This window comes from Leucoraja erinacea, chromosome 11, assembly GCF_028641065.1.
Source record: "Leucoraja erinacea ecotype New England chromosome 11, Leri_hhj_1, whole genome shotgun sequence".
Classification (NCBI taxonomy): Eukaryota; Metazoa; Chordata; class Chondrichthyes; order Rajiformes; family Rajidae; genus Leucoraja; species Leucoraja erinaceus.
In genome coordinates, this window is record NC_073387.1 from 40,193,195 (window position 1) to 40,218,280 (window position 25,086).

The following is a 25,086-nucleotide window of genomic DNA, read 5'->3' on the forward strand; positions in this document are numbered from 1 at the left end:
AATCGGAGCACATGGAGAAAATGCACGCAGTTACCGGGTGAATATACAAACTCCGTACGGCCAATTCTCATTGAACCAAGTGAATCACTAGTGGGAGAATCTAGGACCAGAGGCCATAGACTCAGAATAAAAGGACATACCTTTCGAAAGGAGATAAGGAGGAATTTCTTTAGTCAGAGGGTGGTGAATGTGTGGAATTCATTGCCACAGAAGGGTGTAGAGGGCAAGTCAATGGATTGTTTTTTTTTAAAGGCAGTGATGAATGGATTTGTGATTAGTATGGGTGTCTAGGGTTATGGGCAGAAGGAAGGCAAATTGGGTTGAGAGGGAAAGATAGATCAGCCATGATTGAATGGTGGAGTCGACTTGACGTGCCGAATGGCCTAATTCTGCTTGGATAACTTATGAATCAACTGAAGTTCTGTCCCCCACCTCTTTGCAACCTAACTGGATATCCATTAAACTCAACACTACAGAATTGTTTCAGATTAGAAATTTGGATACAAGAAGTGTTGGCCCACAGTCCATTATCAATTTAAGGAATCAAAGGAATCAATTTCAAAGGTTCAAAGGTATTTGTCACATGCACGATAAGGTTATGTAAACCCATAAACCTATTTCCAAAAAATCATTGATTTTTAGCCAATGCAAAAGCTACTGACATTAATTTTATTGCTTCTGGATTATATTTTTGATGCACAGGTACTGGAAAATGTATAAACTGTTTTTCAGTGGTAGTGCAACAACTGTTCAAGAACTCTTCCGCAGCTATCTAAATCCCTACTCAGTCTTTCTCAGATGGTCGCGCATAATCTAGGTTGTGATTTTTTTTTAACAGTCCATTTTAGGTCAATGTCAAAATTTCAGATTTGTGTATATCCCAATGGTAAACAATTACATTTGAAGAGATGATGTCAACTATTAAGCATTTTTGTGAGTGAATTCATCATGTTCCCACAGATAACTGCAAAGAAACGGTAATTCCAAGGATACTGAAGCTCCTTTTTATACTATAAATCAGTTATTGACAATTTATATAGCAGCTTCAGTGCAGCAAGATTTCCAATGGCAGTTAAAAAATAATCTATTCAATTTAATTTGGTGCCAATCCACATTAGGAGAAAATTATGCAGATGGTTGATTTGTTTTAATATGTATTAAAGATAAAAAGAGTGGTTTGGAGAGATTAAGAGGTTTAACCAGGTTATTCTGCTGGGTCATGAGAGCGGAAGTCACCACAGTATTAGGCCTGTAATTAAGTTTGAGGATAATCAATGAGTTAGAATAGGAGAACGATAGATATCTTGGAGAATTATGGGACTGGAGGGGATGATTATATTAGATACATGGGCTCAAAATACTGAAGGGTACATGGGCACATATGAAGCAGAGTCAAAGAGATAGGAGGTATTTGCCACCACTAAATAGACTATAAAAATATTAAAGCAGAACCTGATCATTCAGGGCCAAAGAATATACTACATGGTCAACAACAAGCTAGCTTCCTTTGCTATCTCATGACACAAGTCAACAAGATGGCTGTTGGAAGGGAGAGTGTACGCTGGCGCAGTTTAGCTGCTGCTGCTCTCTCTTCACATTGTGTTTTTGATTTTTTTGTCTTTGGATCGAATTCTGTCTTTAATTTGTGTATTGGTGATGTCTTTATTATTTATTTTACTCCAATTATATGTTTTTTTACTCTTGTTAAATTCTGTAAGGTGGCCTTGAGACTTTTGAAAGGCGCCCAGAAATAAAATGTATTATTGTTATTATTTCAGAGTAAATAGGAACAACTATATCTTAGTCTGAAAATATTTATTTTTATTAGCTGCTAAAATAATTAGTAAGCTTACAATAATCATGCCTTCATCACTACATGCCTGCCTCAATCTTCACTGGACTCAATAAATATGCCTTCAGCTAATTGCTCTCGATTTTCAATTGATTTAACAAGATCCCATCCTTATCTGTTGACAGGTTACCCAACAGCATTTAAAGTACATCGCTCACACATTTATTTAGCCCTTTTTATATAAAAAACAGACGTGCGTTTAACACAGAAGGAGTTTCCTTGGACGATTTTCTGAATAATTTTATTCCACTCAATGTATTCTTCCTTCCATCTACTTTTCTAAGAGTTTGTGATTTTTCCTATTTCAAAAATAAGCTTAACCCATAAAGTTCATAAAAGAATTACAAAACAGTGAGTGGCTTTCTCTATGTTCAGGGTGCCAACAAACCTGTACATTAGGCTGTCAAATCAATATATTTGTAGCATTATCAAATTAAAACCTTCTATGTACAAAGAACCAAAACCATTTCAGTTTAGTTTATTGTCACGTGTAACGAGGTACAGAGAAAAGCTTTTGTTGCGTGCACTCATGTATCCCCTGTACAAGTATGGAAGGCTGGCTCCTCCTGGGGGTGAATTTGGATTCATGGGAGGTGGTCATGGAGGGGAGGATGATCTGTGGAGCATCCTGGACAATATAGCTCACCCCTTCCATGACACATTGGTTAACCCGACGAGTACCTTCAGCAACAGAATGGTTCCACCAAGATGCAGGGCGGAATGCCACAGGAGATCCTTCTTCCCTGCGGTTATCAAACTTTACAACTCCTCCATCGGCAGTTACGCAGTTGGTTGAGATCCTTTTGCATCCTTTTCAAGACCTTCTTTGCAAACCTACCATCCATGAAGATCTGGGGAATTGTCTCACCCTCAGAATCTTCGAGGGGACGTCCATTGGGAATGAGATTCCAGCCATGCAGGAAGGATTTATTAAGTGGATCCCTCTCATTACCAGGCAAGTGAAGTATTGGTGCTTGTTGGAGTTTGACAATATGGCATTCTTCCGAACTGTTTTAACACTCTGCCCGGGAAACCATTCTACCCGATCCATCATATCATTCTCCTACAGTGCCTGCAAGAAGTTCCATGCCAACACATTTTGATGGCGTGGTCAATAGGTGTTTCTCTTAAAACATTTTCCTACAAAATGACAAGTAGTGCGGCAATGTCCATTTGAATGGGACATTGCACAGCAACAATGCCGGATTTATCCCATGTATGACCAGGGACAAGTAGAAACTTGGTGCTCAGATACTTATTATTTGTGCATTTTTGTTCCTCACACAGCTTGGTGCAATCACATACAAAAGCAACCGATATGTTTTTCTCCTAGTCTCTGTGTACTTGTGCATCATGGCTTGTCTGACAGACTATCTTGGATTCCCAGAATAAAAGAAAGACCCAGGTAATTACCCAATGAAGGAGCAGAATTCAGGTCACACCCGTCCAGGGTGGCACAGCAGCTGAATTGCTGCTGCAAACCGAAGTTTGATCCCGACTGCAGCTGTCTGTACAGAGTTTGTACCTTCTTCCTGTGACCATGTGGGTTTTCTCCAGATGCTCCAATTTCCTCCCACACTCCAAAAGACGTGCAAGTTTGTAGTTTAATTGGCTTTGGTAAAATTGTCTCAAGTGTGTAGGATAATGCTTGTGTACAGGTGATCGCTGGTCTGTGTGGATTCGGTGGCTCAAAGGGACTTTTCTATGGTGTATCTCCTAAAGTCTAAAGGTATGGCAGCACCTCACATCTGATAACCAGGTTCTTACCAATCATCGAGAGGAAACACTGCTCACACAGTCCCAATTTTTATTTCATTTGGTTATCCATTTCAGCCAATTTTTGTTACAGGCCTCGGTCCCTCTGAACCAGATCTCCGGCACTTTTAGGTGGCCCCTGGCTGTATAATCATTGACAATCTTACATTGCTCAGAGCTGTCATGGTGGAGGACAAATAATCAGTCGGATTAGTGGCTGAAGAACATGGCCTTGCTCTTCTTGTGGTTGACCATGCCCCCACCCCCAATGCCAGCTTGAATTGGCAGCAGATCCATCTGTTCTAATCACGTTTGAGCAGAAGACAGAGACATTGCCCATGTACAGGGAGGCTTTGGTTTGGATTGGTACCACTGATTGCATAGATGCCGCTCTTAGACTCATGGCCTTCCTTATACAAGGGTTTCTATGCAGCACACAGCAAAACAGGAGAGAGGAAGCAACTTTCTCCAACTCCAGACAATAGGGAAATCGATCTTATCTCACATTAATTTGAACATAATTTCTGTTGTATCCCATTTCCGATTCCCTCCAAAGGAATGCATGTCTTTTATTTAAGTGTCCTGTTAAAAGGACTTTTCGTGGCCCAAGCTGAGCAGGCAAGGCGAGTTGGGCTTTGGCAAGCAGCAAATCAATCGGCTGCCAGTTGTATTTGCCTCCTTGGGTTCAAATGCAATAACGGACAGTGGAACAGCAGAGAGATCGAATGCAACTGACCTGGACTTTTGAAACCCCACAAGGCATGCCCAGTTGACATTATAGTCTAGTTAACTTATTTAGAGATCCCTGCATATTTCAGACAGGTATATTTGACAGCTAAAATGGCAGCAAAAAATAATAGCTGACATATCATCAAGACACCCATGCTCAAATTCAGACTATGCGACCACTTTATCAAGCACATGTGCTTTGTCCACCATGGCTACCTGAAGCTCTCAGTTGCAAGCCATTTTAATTCAGCTTCCCATTCCCACACCGTCCCATTTGTCCTTAGCCTTCTCCACTGCCTGGGGGAGATGAAAGTACAAGCTCTAGGAACAGCAGCTCATATCTGATATCGCTTCAGGTAATCTATTCCTCGTTTGTGCCTTTCTCTTTCCTCAAAGGAAGCCCTCTCACACAAACTCTGGCCAACTCCCACCACCTCCAAGCCCCCAATTTCTTCCCCACACCCTGCCCATTCCATCTGTGCAGCACCCACGCACTCCTCCTAGTGGGACCACGCCCTATTTTTTCCTGTCTGCCCACCCTACCACCTTTATTAGGTTCCATGTTTCACCCTCATTTCTTATCAGATTCCATCAACTGCAACTCTTTGTTGTCTCCACCCTTCACCTCACAACCTGTGTCACTAAATCCACACTTCCCTCCAACACCCTACTCCATCTGCAATCAGCCCCTCCTCAAAGGGACCTACCCATCACAACTGCTCGTCTCCACCGCTCTCCCATCACCTTTGTATAATCGGCCATCTCCCCTCTATTCTCAATCCCTATGTAGACTCCTGACTCTCCACAGATGTTGCTCCACCCACCGAGTTATGCAGCAGCTTGTTTGTTGCTCCACATTCCAGCATCTGTAGCCTTTTATGTCCCCAAGGAACCCTCTACTTTAACTGCTGCCTGACCATTTTCCACCAAGCGATGCAAGGATGGGATTTGTGTGGGCAGAAATGAAGAATTCTGCTTTTTTTGCCACCAATGAGCTGAAACATAATTAATATTTGGGACCATGATCAGTGGAAAAACAAAGAACCACTCCTTTTGGCATGTAAATAATTAACATTGTTAACAGGATTTCAGAAAAGTAAACAGTATTCACTAATAACTAGTTCAGCTTTTTTTTGCCCCTCCCTTTCCAGATAACACGCAAATTAATGTTTATACAAAATGTCATCTTAAATCCATTAGCATTACTACAGGGACACAAAGTATGCATTTAAAATAGAGCATACAAAACACAAGACCCACAAGACAGTGAGAAAAATGATACCAAACTAAACTCCGTAGCCACCTGGTTGATATACGTTCATTTCCTGTCTGTTGATGGATGTGTCCCAATGCTTCTTTAACATTGCTACCCTATCTGCTTCCACCACTTTTCCTGGCAGTCTATTCGAGGCACATATTACTATGCAGAAAAAAAAGCCTCCAGCAATTGGCATTTCTACCCTGGGAATTCTACGTCTCTGCTCTCTAACCTATCAATGTTTCACAGTCTTATATACATATATATATATATATACACACACATATATATACACACACACATATATATATATATATATATATATATATATATATATATGTCAAGTCACCCCCCTCAACCTCCAATGTCCCAGAGAAAACAATCCAAATGTATCCAACTTCTCGTAACTAAACCCCCCCTTAACCTTAATTTATTTGCCAAAGGACAACTTTAAACGTATTCATAATTTCCAAATTAAAACAGATTTAAAAACTGTGGGCACGACGATGTCTGGTGTGTAAGTGAGGAAAAAGATATGGAAAGAACACACTCCAATGGATGGAGTCATACTTCAACAAAGCAAGAAGTAAACACAAGGAACTACAAATGCTGGTTTACAAAGATATAGACCATGTTGGAACAACTCAGGAGGTCAGGCAGCATCTCTGGAAAACATGGATAGGCGAAATTTTTGGTTAGGACCTTTCTTAGAGGGTTCTTGTTGTCGGAGGTCCATCAAGGCAACCCCTGGACAAACACTTTCAATGCACTTTCATCATAACAACAAACTTCATAGATAAGTGGGGTCAAACTCAAAAGCAAATGTAATCCATGCAGGATCTGGACATTACCTAGAAATGGAATGAGAGGTAGAAAGTAACATCCACACCACAGCATTGTGAACCAATTACTGTTTCTTACAAGACAGACAAACCACCATCAACATGTTGGGGGCAGCACTAACCAGACATACAATGTGGACCAGCCAAATGAATAAGAACATAAAATGCTGTAAGTACTCAGCAAGTCAGGCCACATCTGTGCAAAGAGAAATAGAGTTAATGTATGGAAAGGAACTGCAGAAGCTGGTTTATACCAAAGATAGACACACAGTGCTCGAGTAACTCAGCAGGTCAGGCAGAATCTATGGAGCAAAGGATGGGTGATGTTTCGGATCTAAAGTCCATTCGTCAGAACTGGTGAAGCAGGTTGTTAAGCTGCAAGAACAGGGTTGGGGGTGGGGGGGGGGGGGGGGGGGGGGGGGGTGGAAAAAGTGGATGGATGCCTATGATAAAGTAAACCAGGGTGACTATGATGGTAAGCTGTAAACAAAATAATCTGGTTAATGAATGTATGGGCCAGATAGAGAGCAAGATCAGTGACAAACCTGCGTAGAAAAGTGAATGTAGAAATTGCAAAGCTGAAACATTGTTCCTCTTGAAACATGAACTTGCTGTTCCTCTTCCTCAGCCTGACCTGCTGAGTATTTCCTGCTTTTAATTTAGATTTACAGCATCTAAAATCTTCATGATTGTCAGTCACATAAACACATGGCCATATGAGCATTTCAGCATCAGGGTATGCTGTTGGGAGTGATTCATCCTTTGACACCCAATACCCTACTCCCATCATTCAAACAAATCCAGATTGTGATGAAAATGTTCTTCCACTTGCCCGAGTGCAACTTTAATAACTCCCAAGAAGCAGCACCATCCCAACTAAAGCAGCCACTTGATCAGCTCCCTCAGTGTACATTCCCTCTACCACCAGTGCTTGGTGATTGCAATGTATAAGCTGTCTACAAATTACACTACAGCTAAACACTTGGGCTTTTTCAATAGCATCCCCAAAAACCTCTATTATTAAGAACATTATGTAGGTACTGTGTGAGCACTTCCACCTGCAGGTTTCCATTCCAAGTTTCATACCATTCTGACTTGGAAATCTAAGAACATTTCTTCATTGTTGATGGGTTTAAATCATATAACTCCCTCCCCAACCTCACTGCAGGAGTACCTTCTCCAGAAAGTCTGCAGTAGGTTAAGATGGTATGTTGCCACCATTTCTCAAGATCATTTGGAAATCCATAATAAACGATGGCCCTGCCAGAAACACCCATATTTCAAAATATGAATAAAACAACTCGGGCATGATTGCACTCAGAAAGGATAACAAACACTGAACTGTTAGATGGTCACTAAATAGGATGAAGAGGTCTGTTTACAACCATAACACAAACAATTAATGCTGGAGTGTAATCGAGTTTTTAAAAAAAGCAGTTGTACTTTATAAAGCAGGAACTTGTAATTTTCTCTCTAGTTTTATGCTTACCAGTCTGACTTAACCAGAATAGATATAGATAGAGCTAAACAAACGGTGAACAGTAAAATTTATTACGAATGTTACTCAATGTTGTATAGGCGATCATTATGGATGAGAATGTAATGTTCTTAGTTCCACGTGTTGATCTCATCATTTTGCCACAATCTACTTTTTGATAATTTTAATAGGAATGCATTCATGTACATCAAAACAAATGTGCCATTTCATAACAGTTTAGTGCTTCCACTCATACCAAGATTTTCCAGCATGAAAATGAACGTGAATCAGAAGTCAGTGAATAAAGCTTATTTTAAAGAAAGTCCAGACTCCATTTCCAGGGTAGGTGATGGTTTAAATATGACAAATGGAAGCTTTTGTTGGCAATGTAACTAAACAGTTACAATAAACCCATAAAATTAAACATTACTTGGCAGGCACCCTGCCTTCATTTGTGATTAAGATTAATCTAAAATACTAATACTGTATAAAAAGTATTGATCCACTGTACCTTTTCATCACAGCTGCCAGGGGTGCGATAAGCTCTGAGAATACAAAGAGTAAAACAGAGTTAGTGTTGCAATTTATCCACTCAAGTCCAATGCAAAATTACATACCGTAGAGGAGGAGGTACCAAAATGCACAAGCTATTGACAGATAGATCCTTCTCTGTATGAGGATTGGTTGACATAATTCAATAATTCACTTCAAGTTAACCCAAATTCACATTTCTCAGTCAGACACAAAATTTTCAGCATTTTGATTATTAATAGACAATAGGTGCATTTGGCCCTTCGAGCCAGCACCGCCATTCAATGTGATCATGGCTGATCATCGCCAATCAGTACCCCGTTCCAGCCTTCTCCCCATATCCCCTGGCTCCGCTATCTTTAAGAGCACTACCTTGATTAAATCCACTATCTTTAAGAGAAATACCTTGATCAGGTTTCAGAGCATAATCCATTGATGTTCTACCACAGAATGTCAAATGAGTTAATCCAAGTCTAAAGATGCAAATGTGAATCAATGTTCAGACCTTAGACACAAAAGTCGATTTCACAAATGCATTCCCAGGAGTAAGAAAACTGTCTGATGCTAATACAACCAATAATCTTTATAGATCTCCAATACATATACAAGCAATGGGTCTTTATACCCACCAAACCTTGGTTTCCATAGCTCAAAGCCTAGGTCACTGGTGCCACAAAAAGACAGAGCAGGTGTACAAATATACACAAGCAGCTAAAAGGTTAAGTCTGGTCCAAGAAACATACTGATTTAGTTATTTGGTTTCAACCAGAAATTATGTCTGGTATCACGTCACCATGCCTTCCCAGGTCAAATATTTTGGGAAAAACTATGCCACGAGTGTCACTCCAGATGCTTGCACATTTAATTTAGGTGGTGCACCCATACAGTATCATTGACTGTTAATGGAGTGCCCTTTTAGATGAAGTTCTTTAGCGGAGGTACACAGGTGAGTTGGGGCTTCATGTTGGCATTCCATAACTTAAACTGCAGCCTTCACTACTTTCTTTGTAATCTACGTGTCACAGTGGATTTATCATATCCTGTTTATATATACGTCTTTGGATAAAACATCAATGACCTTCATATACTTTAATTGAATGCATTGAAATGGTTGGGTCGGTGAATGTTGCTTCAATCGGATCACCATTTCAGAAAAAATTCTGAAGCGAGGGTTGAACTGAATGACGAGTCAATACACGATGAAACATTTCAGGCAGTCCAAAATTACCCACATCCTTAACCCCTGCTGTTCCCAACCTTGACCTTGCCAGCACACAACAACAAATGTAATCCATCTCAGGGCAAGCAGGATTCACTGATTACTAGTCTATTTTTAATCAATGTCCTAAAAGATACATGGACTTTACAAGTATGCAGATCTATAGATAACAAATCCATGGATAGCAAGATATTAATGCAAACTATTACATTGTTTAAAAACAATCAAAAAGGACCACATATAAAGCTAATGCATAAGAGCTCATAACATTAGGTTAACCCAGATTGTATGGTTATCATATAGAAGAGCAAGAATCAGAATAATTGGTTATTTTTCAGACAAGCATAATCTACAGAATGCCCCCAAATAACTGCCATTGTTCCTCAGATATTGACTATCTAAATTAATTACCCATAGGAGGAGGAAGAACACAAGTAACCAAATACATTGGTGATGGAAATAGATGGGAGGCTACAAGGACTCTGCAATGGGAAAGGTCGATTGAAAAGCTTGGCAAATTAAGATTTATGTGGGAAAGTGTGAGATCATGTACTCTGTAAACATAAAGTAAATTCTTCCCTACATCGAGAAAGGCTGAATGAGTGGAGTACAGAGGGCAGGCAACAAAAAGATTAAACTGCTGGCACAACTAATAATCAAGGTGCATTGGCCACTATTACCAAAGTGTTGGCATTTATAAATAAATTAATAGATTCAAGATTCAAGATACATTTAATTGTCACATGTGCCAGATGGCACAGTGAAATGAAATTCCCATACAGCCATACAATAAAAATAAAGAACACAACACACTATAGAATTTGACATAAAACATCCCCACACAGCAGAATCAAAGTTTCCCACTGTGTGGGAAGGCATCAAATTCAGTCTCTTCCTCCACTGTTCCTCATGGTCAGGGCCACCCCGTGCCCTCCGCAGTTGCCGCTACAGGCGGCCCGATGTTCAGGACCGCTCGCCGGGGTGTTGTAAGTCCGACGTCGGGGCTGCGGGACGTCATCAGCGGCGTGGACACCAGAGTTGGCCCCCTCCTACCGGAGTCGGCGGCTCCCAAAGTCCGCAGGCCGCGCCGGGTGGAGACTGCTGCTGTAGACCCTATGCAAGGTGCCCCAGGACTCCACGATGCCATTCAGCGCCGCCTGCGTTGGAAGCTCGCCGCACCAGAGCTCCACGATGTTGGAGCAGCGGCCCCACGTTCCGGAGCTCCAAACGGCGACCCAGGTAGGCATCGCCCGCTCCGCCGTGACTCCAACGCTGCGCCGCTGCTGTAGCAGCCCATGTCCGGTCTCCGGCTGGAAAGGCCGCTCCGATCCAGCTGGTAGGCCGCAAGGTGGGGGGGCGAGGACGCGACTCGGAGAAATAGTCGCGTCCCCGCCAGGAAGAGACTGGGAAACGGTTTCCCCCTTACCCTGCCCCCCTCCCCCACATAGAAAAGTAACAATGATATAGTGTTGGTATGGCTGTACTAATGATATAGTGTTGGTATGGCTGTACTTGGAGTATTGTGTATAACTTTAGTTGCCTTATTTAAGGAAGGATATCCCAACTTCGGCGGCAGCACAATAATTTACTGGGATAATTCCCGAGATGAAGGGTTATCCTTTTATGAATGGCAAAAAAAAAAAAAACACTTGGGGAGTTTAGCAGAATCAAGGGTGATCTTATTGCAACATACAAATCTAAGGGGACGTGACAGATTAGATGCAGAGATATTTCCGCTCATGGAAGAGCTCTGAATGAGGTTGCCATGGTTAAAAGATAAAAGGAAGGTGCACAGGAATTTCCTTTCAAAGTCTGCTGAATATCTGGCATTCTCCATCCTAGGGTGTAGAGCAGGCTCAGTCATTTGGATGTAATGAAACAGAAATTGCAGATTGTTGTGCAAGGTTGAGGAATTGAGGACTCTGTGAAATTGGAAAAGTGGAGGCCCAGGCAAGATCAGCCAAATTATATTGATGTAGGCCACTGGAGGTTGGGGATGGGGAAACTCAAGGGGCCAGGCAGTCTGTGTCTATTTTCTTGTCTATATTCTTGTGCAAGACAATTGCAAATTGAGTGATTGAGTCAGAATTTCCAACTATTGGTACATGTATTGTGCCCGAACACCCTGATTAGCCATCAGGAAATTGTTAATGAGTACAACACTATAAACAGGAAACAGAGCATGGCCATACCTTCCTATGCTTTAAACAGGCTTTGGTTGCATTGTTTTACAGTCTTAACAGTGACCAGGATACATCACTGTTTCAGATTATCTTTAATGAAATACATTTGTCTTCAGGGTCTCCATAAACTGGTGTAACCCCAGCAGTATTAGAGGCAAGATAATTTATTTCCCAGCAACTTGGGTGCAACAATATAAATCTTCAGCTTAGACAAGGGCATTAAATGCAAGGGTATAAATCACAGGAGAGAAAAATAATAAATAATCAGGAGGAGCAACTAATCTTTTCAAACTTTGCCAATATTCCCATCACAACAATTATCAGCATCCTAAATTGTAGTCGGTCCTCTGCATTTCACCACTTGAAGCTGGGTCACTGTTGAAACTTCCATCACTTGCATTTCATTGTGTGGTGAGCCAGAGAGATAGTCCTGCATCTGGCTGCAGATTCAAAGTACAGCACAGGAACAGGTCCGTTGGTCCACAATGTCTGTGCCAAACAGAATGCCAAGATAAACTAATCTCATCTCCCTGCACATGATTCATATCCTTTCATATCCACGTGCCTCTCTAAAAGCCCCTTAAACACCGCGATCATATATTTTATCTGGGGAGGGGGCTGGTTAGGTGGAAAGGAATAAGTGAACCAAGGAGCAACAGGGAGCAGAAAGGGATGGGAAAGAGTTGAGATCACGATGAAGGTGACACAAGTGGGGGAGAATGCTGCGTTGAATGTGGAGGCTTGTCGGGTGAAAGGGGAGGACCAAGAGGAACTCTATCTTTGGTCCATCTGGGGGAAGGGGGAGCAATTGCAGGACTGTGTGACACAGGAGACATCGGTGAGATCTCCATTTACCTAGATTCCAACCCAAAACCAATTCTTCCAGCTGCATTTTGTTTAATATATGTTTACCATTATTGATGCAATCTTCATTAGATTGCAAAAACAAAACAGCAAATTAATTAACTAGTAAGAAACATAGAAACATAGAAATTAGGTGCAGGAGTAGGCCATTCGGCCCTTCGAGCCTGCACCGCCATTCAATATGATCATGGCTGATCGTCCAACTCAGTATCCCGTACCTGCCTTCTCTCCATACCCCCTGATCCCCTTAGCCACAAGGGCCACATCTAACTCCCTCTTAAATATAGCAAATTAACTGGCCTCAACTACCATCTGTGGAAGAGAGTTCCAGAGATTCACCACTCTCTGTGTGAAAAAAGTTCTTCTCATCTCGGTTTTAAAGGATTTCCCCCTTATCCTTAAGCTGTGACCCCTTGTCCTGGACTTCCCTAACATCGGGAACAATCTTCCTGCATCTAGCCTGTCCAACCCTTAAGAATTTTGTAAGTTTCTATAAGATCCCCTCTCAATCTCCTAAATTCTAGAGAGTATAAACCAAGTCTATCCAGTCTTTCTTCATAAGACAGTCCTGACATCCCAGGAATCAGTCTGGTGAACCGGCTCTGCACTCCCTCTATGGCAATAATGTCCTTCCTCAGATTTGGAGACCAAAACTGTACGCAATACTCCAGGTGTGGTCTCACCAAGACGCTGTACAACTGCAGTAGAACCTCCCTGCTCCTATACTCAAATCCTTTTGCAATGAAAGCTAACATACCAATCGCTTTCTTTACTGCCTGCTGCAGCTGCATGCCTACCTTCAATGACTGGTGTACCATGACACCCAGGTCTCGCTGCATCTCCCCCTTTCCCAATCGGCCACCATTTAGATAATCGTCTGCTTTCCCGTTTTTGCCACCAAAATGGATAACCTCACATTTATCCACATTATACTGCATCTGCCAAACATTTGCCCACTCACCCAGCCTATCCAAGTCACCTTGCAGTCTCCTAGCATCCTCCTCACAGCTAACACTGCACCCCAGCTTAGTGTCATCCGCAACCTTGGAGATATTGCCTTCAATTCCCTCATCCAGATCATTAATATATATTGTAAATAGCTGGGGTCCCAGCACTGAGCCTTGCGGTACCCCACTAGTCACTGCCTGCCATTGTGAAAAGGACCCGTAAGCATTTTCGCTTTGTGAGATCTTTGTTTCTTCTTGGGAATATTACACCTTTCAATCTCACCAGTATCTTTAATTCCCATTCCAAGAACATTTAACTCAAAAACCTTCAGTAAAGGAAAAAAAATCTACCACAGTACCGTTCCCCTTCTCTCCCTTCCCACCAACCCTTCTATTCGATTATTGGTTCACTGAAAGACTATTGTGATTTTCCAGTTATTCAATGTCCAACTTTCCAGAGCTGAAATTTCCTCAACAACTTTATCTTCACTTTTTCCATGACATTTCTGCCAAATTCTCTATTATCCAACTTTATTAAATTCCATGCTTATCATTTGATTTTCAGTTGTACAAATACATCCTGAAAGATTAAAGCTGTATTAAGGGTCTGTCCCACTGCGGGGACCTAATTCACAAATTTAGAAGAGTTTGCATTCGACTCATACTCGCAGCACGGTCGACACGAGGTCCTAGGAGGTCTTTGTAACTCTCCTTCGTGCTCGAGTAGTCCCCACGTACTCGAGGCCTCAGTTAGGTCGTGGCATTTTTTGCAACAAGCTGAAAAATGCCCACAAGTTAAAAAAAGGTTGCCATGAAAAAAGGTAATCGATATTTTTTTACTCGTGGGTTTAGTTGAGGTAGGTCGTAGTAGGTCATAATGCTATCATAGGCAATCAAAGACAATCAAAGGTAGTTGATGGTAAAGCTCTTTGAGAAAAAAAGGTAAGTAAACCGGCCGGTAATGTTAAATGCCCGCTAAACTTTATAAGAACTTGTCTGGCTTTTTAAAGGTGTCTCCACTCCTTCTTCCCCCCCTCCCCCTTCTCTCCCCTCTCTCCCCCCTCCGCTCTCTCTAACCGTAAATGTGCCAGCTGTCTTTTACCTTCCTGTTCATTGCAGGTGTGAAATTTAGATAGCACTCCTCCACTTTTCCTGGCCCCCGCCTTTGCAGTGTGTGTGTGCGTGTGCGTGTGCGTGTGTGTGCGCAGACGGTCGATCCAGCTTGCGGTTTCATTGCTGAGACGGTCGATCCGGCTCGAGGTTTTTCAAGCGAGTGCCCTCAAGCTTGAAGGTCGAAGACAGTTGCTGAAAAGTCGCGTTAGTGGGATCGGCCCTCAAGACTATATATGGGTAATTTTTTTTGTCAATCTGACTAGCAGGTTAAACCATGAAATCTCGTTTTGGAGGATATATATATCCAAAAATTATAGTAAAATTCAGGGACGAAAATAAAAGTATTTTGGATGGTGGTAAATGGGTTAGATCACTTGTGTTGCGTGATCTGTTGTGTTCTCCAATAAATGCCATCCCAAAACCTGCTAGAAGCAGTTTCATACATCGCAGGATCAACTGGTTTAGACATGCTACTTACTCTCACATCGCTACAGCACTTTGCAAATATGCCAAGACATTTTGCACCACTTAACCGGCAAGACAAGAACTGCCAAGTTCGTCAACAAGAACAAGAAGAATCGGGAAGGGCTCGGTTCACAAATTGTTGCCGACAGCAGTGACTAAAATAAAGTTTAAAAACTATAAAAACAAGATTAGATTGCTAAAAGGCTGCAACAAAACAAACATAAATTTCCATTCCTCACTACTTTATATTACCATTTTATTGCATTAGATAATCAAAACACACTTGCATTCCATCAACTCAAAACAGAGGACGTTTTCTTCAAATAGTCATGCAGAGGCATGCATAGCTTGGGCATAAATGAACTATGTGTGTTACTTTAATGTGATCAAATCACAAACTTTTCCTACTGCCCAAAAAATACTCTGCAACAAATTTCCAGCCACAATAATGGCTGCTCCTCCAAATCTCAAAGGCATATATCTTTCAATTCCATTTGAGCACAAGACAACACAAATTTTATGAATAACATGAAAGGGAATATTTTAGATTTTGTATCAAATATATTTCACATTGCTCTACTGCCCTTCCTACGATGAGCCATTATCTTAATGCACTCACATGATAAGAAAAATATATTACCTCCACCCTCCCAGCTCTATACTCCCTCAATAAACTTCATCTAACATGCTTAGACTCCCATTCAGCAGATCACTTCCAGTCAGTCAGAAATAGAAATGAACAGACAAATATTGTGTTAACACAAAATGCTGGAGTAACTCAGTGGAACAGGCAGCATCTCTGGATAGAAGGAATGGGTGACGTTTCAGGTTGAGACCCTTCTTCAGACTGAGAGTCAAGGGAGAGGGAGACACAGAAATGGGGATGTGTAGGTTGTGAAATTAAGACATCAAAGGGGATGATGATCGAGGAAAATATAGAATAGATCATTGTTGGCTAGGAAAATATAGAATAGATCTGTGTCTCACTCTCCCCTGACTCTGACTCTCAATCTGAAATTCTTAATCCGAAATGTCACCCATTCCTTCTATCCAGAGATGCTGCCTGGCCCGCTGAGTTATGCCAGCATATTGAGTCTATCTTTGGAGCAAACCAGCACCTGCAGATCCTTCCTACATAATATTGTGTTAACACACTGTTAGCAATCATGCCAGTGTTTTGTAGAGAGGTAATGCCAACACTTAATGAATAACTTTTTTTTCTGGTCCAAGATTTCCCTGTACTTCTGCTTCACTGGAATGCAGCCCACCTAAGTGGTACAATTGTTTAATGTCAAAAATTCATCAGCAATTAGACTTTGCGTCAGTTTGGTCTAAGTAAAACCTTACAATCAATATTCATGGACAATTCACATGCATTCAGACCCAACTCGGGACCCCAGTCACCATAAACCAGCGAGTTACAGCATATTCATTCTTTGAACTTAGTGGCCAAAAGTACAAGAATAAATCTGGCAAAAATACAAGAGGCTACAAGCGCAAGTGATGAGAAATGCATTTTAAAAACATTGCAAGAAAGCCATCTGGAAATACAAATGGCACTTAGCACCTTTTCCAGCCAGGTTTCACAGGAACAACCTTCTAATCAACACTCTGCAGGAGAACGTCAACAAAAGCTACCTTACAACATAGCAGTCCTCACTTCGAATGTGACCCCAGTGAGAGGGCATATGGAGTCCACACGTGTCCTTATAAGTACAGTCCCAGTAATCAGCTGCTATAAGTGCTCTTGCACATAGGAGGTGCCTCCTCTGAACACCATTTTGTAAGTGGTCTGTGCAGATTCTTGGAGAGGTGACTGAAAACTCCCTGCCGTCACTAGACTGCGCTCATCCCATGTCAATAACTGGCCCCATCCCCCTCTCCATCAGCTGGAAAAAGTGTTACTTGCATTATGGCAACCACTTACAGGCAGCTCCTTGAGGTTAAAACCAAGAAATATATTAGTCGGGCAAGAGATTGAACCGGAGAAAATAGATGCAGGAGTAAGCAATTCAGTCCTTCGAGCCAGCACCGCCATCCAATATGATCATGGTTGATCATATAAAATTAGTACTCCGCTCCTGCTTTTTCCCCATATCCCTTGATTCTGTTAGCCTGAAGAACTAAATCTCTCTCTTGATAACCAATTACAATTGCTGCAATGAAACAAAATAGCATAACATGAGCAAGCCAAATAGTTCCCTATTCTACAACAGATTTTGCATGAATTTTACAATCTTTAAGGAACTTTTTAAAAATCAATGTTAAGGAAGCTACATGACATTTAACCCTCCAAAAAGAGCTCAGCACATTAGCCCTCCAAAAAACCCAGCCATTTTGCTCTAATCACTGCACTCAAAGAGTGAAATCTCACACGTTCTCTTCTCAAATTCGATAACAGCTCCAAACATAATCACAACAGGAACCAAGTAACTCCAGCTTAAGTTTCACACTTTATGGTATTCATGACATTTCTGGTGCAAACATTTCAAACAATCAAATCCCCCAACCAAACAAATGGAGCTGTCAAAGACTATTTTCTGCCTCCTAATAGCAGTCAATGAAAGGTCCACACTTGAATTGGTATCTATTGCCTGAGCTACTACCTACCTCATTGGAGACCCTCAGACTATCTTTGATCGGACTTTATCTTGCACTATAACGTCATTCACCTTATTCCCTTTATTATTGTGGATGGCTCGATTGTAATCATGTATTGACTTTCCGCAACAAAAGCTTTTCACTGTACCTCGGTTCACATGACAAAAAACTAAATTCAAACTCAATTTACTTTAAACGGATTGGCAAAATGTTGCTATATAATTAATGTATTCTATATTCCTAGGTCAAGTCTAAATGCAAAAATAGCATACAAACTGACTGGCATAGCCCTTACTAAATTATAGTGTCCAAAGTAAATGCAAGCTAAATAAAAATCATGTTTAGAACCACCCTGCACAACAACTCTGACTGATAGACAGGAAATATTGTTCCTTAGAGATTGCTTTGCCAAAATACAAAATACGAATTGCACTTGTACAATTCCAGCAAAATGCAACAGGGCTATATAGGGGTTAATACACAACAATATGCACATTTTCGTGCTTTAACTATAAAAAAAAACATTTTGCCAGCATTTGCAAATGATTTTGAGTGGATACGACACAAATATTCAGTCATGTTTACAATCTTGAAACTACACTGTAGCTTGAACATTCCTATGTTTTTATTTAGCTGCAAGATCATGCTCAAGTTCAGAATTTTTTTTTAAATTATTTTTGGCAGTCGTTCAACATTACGTACTGGATGCAAGAAAATGGACTAACCCTTCCTGAAAAGTAATGTTTGCAATCAAATCATTGGCCTTGCAATGTAAACATGCAACACTTATTATTGAGCTTGAATTGAAACTTATTTTAACTAAATTGTAAAAGTTAAACTAAAGGTAGATAATTACCTTCACTGAAAGAGAACCTTCAAGATTGAAACTGTCTTAATCCTTGAGCAGTTTGTGTTCCTTCATTTGGGTTCCCGGAAGTCAGACTAGTCCAAAAATTTGAATATGATCAAATAAAGTTCCAAAGCATTACACTGGACAAATCATTAGCAATTCTTTATTTAAGGTGTGGCTTCTTTATGCTTTAGCTCACAAGTAATCCAAGACAGGTGGATACAAAGAGGTGACATCATAATATAAAGCATAGGTTCAGGGAGGGACTCAAAAATAAAAAACAAGAATTTTTTCATATTGCTCAGGAGGTTACCTCTGCATCAAATTCAAGGCCAAGATTTGAGGCATAGGTTTAGTTAATTTTACCAATAAAAAGGGTGCAAAAACATCAATTTCCTTAGGGTGGTGAAGTAGTCTATAGTCATGTTGGCCTTCAGTCAGGGAATTGGGCAAATAAACTGGGATATTATGTTACAGTTGTACAACAGGTTGGAGAGGCCACATTTGAGTATTGTGTTCAGTTTTGGGCACTCTGTTATAGGATAGCTGCCATTAAGCTGGAAACAGTGCAAAGATGATCTAATAGGATGTTGCCATAACATGGCAACTGGGGCCTGAGCTGCAGGGAGTGATTAGAAGGGTATGGGTCAAAGGCAAACAAATAGATCTAGCTTAGATGGGTCAGCATTAACTTGTTCAGCTGAAGGGTCTGGTTTTGAGCTGTAAACTAAAATTCCCATTTAACTGTTGAGATTTATTCAGGTAACTGCAGCAGTTTCAGGCCCGTGCAAAGCTTTTCAAAAAGGGGGGGGGGGTGGCATGACAGGATTACATAAATTTTATGTGAAATAATGTGTGCACAGCGCAAAGTCCCTCGCAGCCGGGGTCCAATGCATGTTAAGGGCCCTGAAAGCTCTGAGATTTTAGATGCTCTCTGGTGCATTTTGAGCCTTATTGCACCAAATTTGTGACCAATATTTCAGAAATAATTTTGGTTGAGTCAAGAGTAATGAGTGGGTGGAATGGGTTGATTCAGGTAATTATTGTATAGATTTTTTTAAATCAAGAATTGAAGTTCTCCTTGTTTTAATAATTAAGTTGTACTGTTGTAAAATGTTATGTAAAATGTTATAAAAAAAGCATGCAAAAACTGCAAATAATACTGTACGTTTTTGCACTAAAGAAAACCTTTTTAAAAACTGTTTTGTGTGTTAATTTGTTTGCCTATTACTGTTAGACAGTGTTAGTGTGTGTAGTGCATCTTTAATGGCCCTCCTGACCTAACAACATCACATCACATCAATTTCAACATGGAATAGTGATGTGAATACAAAATTTAGTTCGACCAACTTCCATCATGAAAATTTAATTCAAACTAAATGGTGCATTTACATTTCTATGATCACTTTCAAACTAACCTATTTTACTGTCATACTATTATAACAAATTCTAGTTCCATAATGACTCATAAACAAGATCATAAATCATATTTTGAATTCTCAAACACAATGTGATTGTTAATAATTGCAGAGCTGCCAAGTTTCACTGAGAATTTCCGTATTTTAATGGCTGAAATTGTTTTTTCTCACATAAATGCAATAGAATGTACTAAAATACCAGTATGGAATACTGAAAATCAGTACTACTGAATTGTTAAACCATTGTGAAATGTGAATTTATAATTCTTGATTTTGATTCAATCTATCTCTATACTTATAAAACTCTGATCTTGGATGTGTGTTTATTGTGCAATGTCCGTGTATGTTTCACATCTCCTCGAAAACACGACACACTAACGGCGACATTTTTACATATTCCGATAGAGATTTACGCCATGATGTCAAAATCACCTTATCTGAAAATGTAATGCATTATTTCTCGAGTTATTTATGAAAATGATTACAAATCTCAAATAACTTAGAAAATAAACGAGATGGTCTCGCTGATGAAGTCACATTGGATTTGACTGCCTGCCTCTGCTCGTGCTGTGAGTGACGTCATCCCTGTTCTGTCTTCTGTACTTCTTTAGCTTCTTAACTTTTACTGCTTTAAATTTGTCACTTAGCATTTTTAAATTGGTGCTCAGATCGTGCTGCGCACTCCGCCTGGCTCCTTGAAGTTCTAGAACATGGCGGCGGTCTTTATCGCCGCACGGGTGAGGGTGCAGGGCAGCCTGATGGGAAGGTGACCGTGTCGGCCATTACTCCCTCTGGGAGAGGCCGTCTATGGAGACCTGCGATTCCTCCGTCGATCACAGGGACTCGGGGAATCGTGACGCCGTTTCCTCGCTGGTGATCCCGATCCGACCTGGCGATCTCTGGCCATTACGGGGGACGACCTCCTCGCTGTCTCCCCCACCCGATCATCTATCACGCAGGTGGATGGGTTTCCCCTCGCGGAAGCCATGATCGGCCGGCCCTCCGCTGCTTTCGACGGTCCGCCCGCTCACAGCAGCAGGGCAGCCTGCTCAAAAGATGCCGCAAATCGGAAACCCCAGCTCCAAAAGGCAGCAGGCTCCCCTGCCCCTAGATCCCTCCCTGGGTCCCTCCCTGTGCCTCTGGGTCCCTCCCTGTGCCTCTCACAGGACAGCATACATCAGAGTGTATGTCGTGCAACTAGACGGTGTTACAGGTGACAGTCACTGACGCTCGCAGTCGCCAAAAAAAAAAAAATCGCAAAGTGGGACAGGCCCTTGAGCAGCCCAGACTCAGAGAGAGAGCCGTCCCGGTACAGCAGCAGCGATATCGTCAATGAGCCGCTCCGGTGGAAGAACAAGCCCCCGCCCTCTGCCCTCTTGGTCATCGAGTGCAACGCCAGGGTCATCCAGTGACTGTACGGCTGGCTGCAAGAGGGCCAAGGAGCCCAAAGGCAAGGCTCCCTCTGCCCTGGTGTAGAATAAACAAATATTGCGCCCCAATTTTTTTTTTTACTCTGGATTATTTAAATGTGGTTTTCAAAATATCACAGAATCCTGTTTCCAGATATATAGACACACGCATTTTGACATCTCCAATGTGTTTTACGCACTAGACCATCGTGGAGAAGACCAACTCAAATGGACACAAGTATGTTGCCAAGAATGGGCCTGAGCTTCAGGGAGAGGTTGGGCAGAGTTTTTCCGCGGAGAGTACCAGGCAGAGGGGTGATCTTATAAAGAAGTACAAAATCATGATGGGAAAGATAGTGACTGCGAAATATTTTACCCAGGAAGGAGAAGCACAAACTGGAGGGCATAGGACATCACAAATTCCTCAAATAATCAAGAGAAATCAAGAGCATGTTATATATTGTTTTAATTTTGAGATACAAATTTTAAAGTTTGCATCAAGAATTCTTGTTATCAGTCAGTCACTTTTATTTCTATTGCACATTTAATAAACAACTCTCGTTGGCCAAAGTGCTTTACATTGGTGGAGTTGCTAACATTATACAACATTGGTTCATAGATTAAGTACATACATAAATACATACATATAGTCCTGCCTCAGAGGACGTCAAGAAAGGCTTGAGAGTAAACGAGTTTGAAGTCTCGACATAAAGGAGTCGATGGAGGGGGCAGTTCTGTTGGGAAGAGGGATGCTGTTCCACAGTCTAGGAGCTGCAACCGCAAAGGCGGGGTCGCCCCGAGCTTATACCTAGACCGCGGGATGTTCAGTAACCCCAAGTCGACCGATCTGAGGAACCTAGAGGTGGTGTGGTGGGTAAGCAGACTTTTGATGTTATATTCTCCTCAATGAGATGTTGTATAGTCCAATGATTATTTATATGTTATGTTGAATCAAGAATTCTAGAAAAGTAAGTAATTACTGGATTAATTGAAATTATTGAATTCTATCACTATTGAAAGCTATGAGACACATCAGCTGGTAGCGCCAAAGGTTTGATATTAGAAAGAGGTAGAAGTCATCTCCAGCCAGCATCAACTGTGACAATGCTCATGGTAGCTGTGTGTATCTCAATTGTGGAGGGGGCATTGAAGGAGGATGGAAACACAAATATAAGCCAACATGCAAAAGGAGAATTTATATGAATGGTCCATATTTTTATAACAGTATACAAACTTCACTGGCCAGGCTTCTAACATCAACATCAACCCAAGGTGGCATAAGTAGCAACAAATCTGAAGCACATTATGACAACTTATTTTGTTATTCTTTATTAGCTTCTACCACCTGAAGCTGTCAATGCAGCACAGATGAAATGACTTGGTTCTGCAAGATTGAATTTCACTTTGTCAGTTTAAGTTTTCTAAAGAGTGAAATAATACTATGTGCAAAAATTCCTTGTTTCATAAAAATACAATGACCTTATTATAGAAATATGCTGCAACACCCCACATGGGTGTGTGGAGCATACTATTCAAAGCATGATGGATTAGTTAAAGCACGTCCACAGAGTATTTCGCAAAATCGGTTTCTAATCCCATGACTATTGAAGAACTGCAAGGTTAATATTTCCCAGATGAAAATAAGTTCTATTAAGTACCTAATAAATACCTAATTTTCTATCCATGACCCACAAGGCAGATGGTTCATGCATTCAAACATAACACTCTAGTAATTGGCCAGAAACTGCTGAACTGTAATTTTGTTCTAAAAAAAGACAAAGTGCTGGAATAACTTAGCAGGTCAGGCTGCATCGCTGGAGAACATGGATAGGTAAAGTTTCAGGTCAGTATCCTTCTCCACACTGATGATTTTGGGGAAAGGGGGGGAGGGGCAGAATAAAGTCTGGCAAGTAATAGATGGTACAGGGTGGGGGGGGGGGGGGGGGGGGGGGGCAAGGATGGTTGATAGGCAAATGGTTGGACAAATGGCCAAGGATTAAAAAGAGTGGATTCAGAATTCAATCATGGCTAATCTCACTCTCCCTCCTAACCCCATTCCCCTGCCTTCTCCCATAACCCCAGACACCAGTACTGATCAAGAATCTATCCATCTCTGCCTTAAAAATATCCACTGACTTGGCTTTCACAGCCTTCTGTGGCAATTAATCCCACAGATTCACCACCCTCAGACTAAAGAAATTCCTCCTCGTCTCTTTTCATTCTGAGGCTATGACCTTTGGTCCTAGACTCTCTCTCTTCAGAGAGGGAATGCACTTGCTGAATAACAGAGCAAAGGGAACATCTAGAATACATTACATTTTCTGATTTGAAAATACCAACAGAAAATAGAACAAGAGTATATAAAGAGTTTCTTAAATTGAACATCGCTAAAGAATAATAATTTTTCTTTTACAACCAAATCATTCTAATAAGTTCTAATAGTTCTAATTTAGCTTTACAACCAAATAGTTCTAATAAGGAATCATGGCATTAGGACTTTGCTTTTATCTCCAAGTTTTTATTCCTTCCTCCCCAGTTCCTGCTCCCCTCCGCAAGGCCACAGATACTTTACTGGGAATCTGTCCAACAAGCCAATAACCTTCTTGGCAATGCATCAGGACTCTCATGGCAAGGAAGCAACGCAGTAGTTTCTTCATGCAGTAAAGGGCAGATCTGAAACTGGAATTCAGCTGAATCTATGACTCACTGTTCATCAGCTGAATTCACTTGGACAATCAGGAAAGTCTGAAACAACTTGGCAACCATAGATAGATATTTAGTTTTTTCTACAGTGTCTTCAAATGTCCTTATTTTCCCCTTCAAGGTTATTCCATTTTTAAGTTTAGTTCAGTTTAGACTTTACAGCATGGAAACAAAGCTTTTGGCCCACACCGACGATTGATTACACGTTCACACCAGTGAATGGATGGAGGAGTACTTCACCTTCTGGCGACTTCGCCCTAGCCCATCTAAGACAACTGTCACTGCCTTTCACCTCAGCAATCGGTTCGCCAATGCAAAACTCCGAGTGTCCTTTTGCGGTAAGCCGGTAAAGAATGAAGAATTCCCCAAGTACCTCGCAGTCACTCTGGATCGCACCCTCACCTATCGTGAACACTTGAAGAGGGTGGCTGATAAAGTGAAAGCAAGGGTCAACATCATCAGGAAACTTGCAGGCAACAGCTGGGGACCTAATGCACACACCCTCCGTACCACAAGCTTAGCCCTAGTCTACTCAACAGCCGTGTTTTGCTCAACAGCATGTGCTAATAGCTGCCACACCAAACGAATTGTCGAAGGGTTTCGGCCCCGAAACGTTGCCTATTTCCATTGCTCCATAGATGCTGCTACACCCGCTGAGTTTCTCCAGCTTTTTTGTGAACCTTCAATTTTCCAGCATCTGCAGTTCCTTCTTAAACACTTCTCCTAAACTTCTACAGGTGCATGGTAGAGAGCATCGTGGCCTGCTTCGACAACTTGAACGGCCAGGAGTGAAAAAGACTACAAAAAGTTGTGACCACTGCCCAGTCCATCACCGACTTTGACCTACCCACTGTCGAAGGGATCCATCGT

General features: G+C 41.4%; 1 protein-coding gene across 1 annotated transcript in view; it reads right to left on the reverse strand.

Moving 5' to 3' along the window:
* The window catches only part of pdlim7 (PDZ and LIM domain 7), a 130,249-nt gene that overhangs the window by 64,307 nt on the left and 40,856 nt on the right, over positions 1-25,086 (reverse strand). The window contains exon 3 of the mRNA XM_055642512.1: positions 18,109-18,126. Within this exon, the coding sequence (XP_055498487.1) occupies positions 18,109-18,126 (18 nt within the window). The remainder of the gene's footprint in view (positions 1-18,108; positions 18,127-25,086) is intronic.